General features: G+C 39.9%; 1 protein-coding gene across 2 annotated transcripts in view; it reads right to left on the reverse strand.

The window, feature by feature from the left end:
* Positions 1-378: 378 nt before the first annotated feature.
* Positions 379-5,000, reverse strand: part of LOC125047507 (papilin-like) — a 7,106-nt gene continuing 2,484 nt past the window's right edge. Inside the window, exons 2-5 of one of the 2 annotated variants that reach the window (XM_047645747.1) lie at positions 4,874-5,000; positions 4,287-4,518; positions 3,112-3,314; positions 379-1,931 (exon numbers count right to left, since the gene is read on the reverse strand). The exon at positions 4,874-5,000 is cut by the window's right edge and continues 713 nt beyond it. In XM_047645747.1, the coding sequence (XP_047501703.1) occupies positions 1,652-1,931; positions 3,112-3,314; positions 4,287-4,518; positions 4,874-5,000 (842 nt within the window). In that variant the 3' untranslated portion in view covers positions 379-1,651. Of the gene's footprint in view, positions 1,932-3,111; positions 3,318-4,286; positions 4,519-4,873 lie in introns of both variants that reach the window. The other variant, XM_047645746.1, reaches the window with a different exon arrangement.

Here is a 5,000-nt window from a genome sequence, read left to right on the forward strand (position 1 = left end):
CTGTCATTTAGGCACACACTCATATTTCCCATAGAGAAAGCGCAAAAAAGTTTTTTTTCTTACTCAACATTTCAGAAAAAAATATATATGTTGCTTGTTTCGTTGGCTGCGACAATTAATCAAAATAACAAAATTATAGTGAACGTCTTGCTACTTATGAGTTGTAAATGTTTAATTAGAATGTGATATTCTGGGCACATGAAGGATATTTTATTCAAATGAGTCTTAATTAGTATCTATACTCTTGGTTCTTCATCTTCCATGTACTCTCCTATCAAGGTCTATTTAGATTTATTGCGCCCTGTTTGTACTCTCCAGATGGTGGAAAGTAGTGGCGAGGTTAAATACTAAGAATAGATAGGAATGAAAGACGTTAAGATTACCTCAACCCTTTATTACGTTTAAACAGAAATCGCCATTATGAGCGTTAGCAGATTTTTTTTTTTTTCTTTTCTTTTAATTAATAGTGGTGCTCTTTCAATTTCGCCATGGAAGTAACTATTATAATTTAATTCTTCTTAAGATGAGGATTTGCCATATCGTTGTTACTGTTGTCATTGTTTTTCCGTCGGGCCGTGGCGATGACAGAATCCTCGGAAACACGAAAAACAGGTACCATGTCAGGGAAGGAGGCAAACAGGAACGAGTGACCCCCAGTGCGAAACTGCGCTACTCTCGTCATGTTCTCTACGTCGCCAGAGCACGGCTCCTCTCCTAAAGAGACTCACTGTCTGTCCTCAGCCTGCCGTACACTAAGGAGATCTACTCTCTCCGTCGCCCTCTCAACTGCAGGCTGATCTTTTGATCTTTCGTCAAGTGAACACTCTCCGTCGCAACCTGGTGCACATCAGTCCTCCCTGATGTGGACCAGGTGGGCACCTATGCTGTTCCATGTGCCTCCTGTGAGGCACAGATGTGTATATATGTATGTATATACATATATATACATATATATATATATAAATACATATACATGTGTGTGTGTGTGTGTGCGTGTGTGCGTGTGTGTGTGTGTGTGTGTACGTGTGCGTGTGTACGTGTGCGTGTGAGTGTGCGTGTGATGTGTATGTGTGTGTGAATAAAAATGATATAGGAAAAAGGCACACAATTCTCTAAAGAAAAATCCATACTAGGGAGGAAGGTTAACAATAAAAATGTTATGGAGTGAATTAATTATATTGGAATATGGTTAATAAGAACTGTGATATATTTCGTGTTTTCTGTTTTTTTTTTTTTTTTTTTTTGACATTACATGAATACTGTGAGAAAATCCATTGTAAATTTTATGGCCATAGTGTTTATCAAATTGGTCAGAAAACAGAAAAATAACCTCGATTAATTATAGATATAGGAATGCCGTACCGGTGCAATAATTTAACATTTATATATAAAGGGCCATCGATTTATCATGGCAATAGGAATACTTTACCCGTGCAATAACTAAGTATTTGCAATGAAGCGTCTAACATTTCTTTAGAACATGCACTAAAGCACCTTTTCACTTCATTGGTGTGCATTGTGCAAGTACAATTAGGGGAAGGGTTCGTGTCCAAGGTCGAAGCTTCGAAACACCATTAGGAATTGAATTACATGAATCCTGAGGCATGAACTTCGACAAATCTGAAACTGTTCATAAGTCGCTTCATCAATCTTAGCGACTGAACAGTTCTAGCAAATTCTCATCGCCAATGTTGCTAATGTCGACAACTGAACTATGGCCAGGATTGGGCTGAGATCCCGAAGCAAGAGGCTCGAAAACTTGCTCGTCGTCTTGGAAGATCTCCTTACAGGCGGGGCCTTCAAGCGTTTCCGCTGGAACACACATCTGCTGGCATTCCGCTAAGGACGCGTAACTCGACTCTAAACCTTCGTCTCCGCATCCGCCATAGAGGAAACAATCACACTGGTCCATGGTTTCGTTGTAATAGTACCTATGGAAATAAGGTTGGTGTTAAACAGTACATACATATGCACGCGCGCACATCCACGCACACACACGCACACACACGCACACGCGCGCGTACACACACGCACACACGCGCGCGCACACACACACACACACACACACACACACACACACACACACACACACACACACACACACACACACACATACATACACACACACACACATACAGCTGCGTTGGATCAAGACTTCTTTCATGTTAAATCGGACTTCCAGGGTTTTCCTTAAGCCTTGCATACCTCATTCTAGACGTGCTGATACGTACCTCATTATAGACGTATTGATCCACGGCATTAAGGGTGATGCTCCGGGGCCAATGTAGTTTTCAGATAACAAAGCACTAGTATATGAGGCAGGAGAAGCGTTCGAGATAGAGTCAAATCAATGGAGAAGGGAACTGGAGGTTTTTGGATCAACAAAATGCAGGCATAAGAATTTTGGTACAACGGAAAAGGCCAGAACAAAGTCAATATGAATAGAAATTACATTAAACGAGTCGCGACGCTTACGTATCTTAGCTCGAATGTAACTGAAAGTCGAGATCTGGATGGAAAAGTAAGCTATAGGATACAAACAGGGCGGATGGTTTACGGAATAATGATTTAGGTATTTTATGACAGGACTTGTGTAAGTATGAAAGTAAAATTCTAAAGCAACATTCTTCGCAAGTAAAATATGCGGCAGTGTAAAAAGTAGAAGAAAATGAATGGGGCGAAGTCACATGAGAAGACTCCAGTTGTCTGGCATGGCATGAAAAAGGATGATGAGTCTGTAGGATGAAACAGGAAAAAAAATGTTGGAGGACCGAGAAGACGAGGCAGGCGATGAAGTACGTATAGAAGCAGATGTAGAAGACGCGTGAGGAATAACGCCCCATTTAAAGACGGGAATAAACTTTTGAAAATAAGGAAGACTGGCTATAAGTATGATACGGCAAAAGGTTCCATACACAATGATGTGCTTTATGCGAAATCTATACCAGCCTACTCAGCGATTTTTAACATACTAACGAAAGGTTTTTTTTTTTTTTCCAAAAGCAAGATATAGCAAGCTTTATATCGAGATACATTAGTGCATTTTTATCTGAGACTTCAGACTCTGCTAGACTCCCACAGCTGCATGAACACTTGGTTTTTAAAGCCTACCTTGGGAAGGCCCCTCTGCATGTTCCTGGGGAGGGCATTTTCCCACAAAGTGGATGACGTTTTGTTGGTACCCTTCTACGAGCGTGTTGGTTCGATGCTCCACCGATGGATTCTGCTGCTGCCTGTTGTGTTGTGATATTGTTTTGTGATGCACCATTTACACTGTCGGGAATTAGAGGAAGCGCTGTCTGATTCCCTTGAGCCTGCTGAATGTTCTTTTATTTAGGTCGTTGTAGTTGGTAATCGTATGTTTCAAGGCTATAATTATAATTCCAACTATAAGTTTTGTGGTAATGAGAGCAAATGACTTGTATATTTTTATTACATGAACAATGAAGTATTCAGTATCAAAGTGCACTCGAAAATTCATGAGTACGAAATCACCATATAAATACACATACATAAATGCATATGATACTCATATAACAGTAGTTCCCAGTATGAAATGGAGGTTGGGAAGCAACACTTAATGAATATGTATTATTTACAGAAGTGAGAACGTGAATGAAATATGATTTCACAATGTAGCGAAGAAAGTCTAACCGAAACTGTAAATAAATTTCCTAGAGCAAGTCCGGCCTCTGATGGTGCACGATGCATTACAGATATATTGAATTTTTTTATTAAAATGCATTATTCCTAGTTTATATGGCAAAAGGAAACGATTCATAGCGACAAGGGGAATATAGCAGTTCAAATTTAAAGTGCGCAATCTAGACAAAGTTTTATCTGAGTATGTTTATCTTTTAAATTCATTATACAAAGAACCCCACGAATGTTAACTTGCTGAATACCATTCATTCAAATTGACATGACAAATTGTAAGATCCAAGTTTTTAAGAAACTTGACATTCTATTAAAAACGATTCATCAAACTGTGTCAGTTTCCTAATACCTCAGATATTTGTTTTATTTCCACAATTAATGTAATTATCGGTAATGTAACAAAAAAAAAAAAAAAAAAAAAAAAAAAACGGAATACAATATCGCGTACACCGTTCAGAATCACTAATCTCTTACTTTTTTTCCTTTCATAAAGGGAAATCCCACAGTATCCACGAACCTAGAGCCATACCCAGCCGTTTCTCTCTCAGCAAAATCCACAGCAATCAAAAGATGAAAGGAAGATCGCTATCGGAAATATGGGAAGTATCGGCAAAGGGCTGGCCACCCACCGTCCCAGACGTGATGGACAGGGCAGGCAAGGACGGCAAAGAAGCAGCTGGCTCGAAAATGATTCCGTCGTCTTGGAACACCTTCTTGCAGTTGGGTCCTTCAAACGTGTTGGCTGGAGAGCACGTTGCCTGGCATTCGTTTAGCGTCATGTAGCTCGATTCGAGGCCCTCGTCTCCACAGCCACCGTAGAGGAAGCAGTCGCACTGGTTCGTTTTCGCGTTAAAGTAGTACCTGTTGGATAGAGAATGGTGTTATACCTAAAACATTGTTTAATTTTGCCTCTGTAGCTCTTATGAATGTAATGCTAGTCATTACAAACATAAATGTAATTTTGTCAGCCGGTTATTTCATCGTTTCGGCAAACATTCCTTAAAAATCAATAATAATAAATGTAAACATTTATATACTGTAATATACTCGTTCGTTTTCAACAACTTTTAAACAATGGGTTCTGGCAAAATAATCTTAAGCCTTTTCTAATTAAGTGACTATATAGCTTAGCTCCTACTTCAAGGACAATAAGACTGCTTAGATATAGTACTTCAAAAGAATATACTAACGTAAAGGACAGTTCGCTCCCACTTACCTCGGGAAGGCTGCTCGACATTCCCCTGGGTCGGGAATCACCCCGCACAACGGATGGCGTCTTGCAGGTTCAGGCGCGAACTGCTGTGCAGACTGTGGATGTTGTGTACCGGCCTGCTGATTACTGA

Source organism: Penaeus chinensis, chromosome 41 (assembly GCF_019202785.1).
Source record: "Penaeus chinensis breed Huanghai No. 1 chromosome 41, ASM1920278v2, whole genome shotgun sequence".
Classification (NCBI taxonomy): Eukaryota; Metazoa; Arthropoda; class Malacostraca; order Decapoda; family Penaeidae; genus Penaeus; species Penaeus chinensis.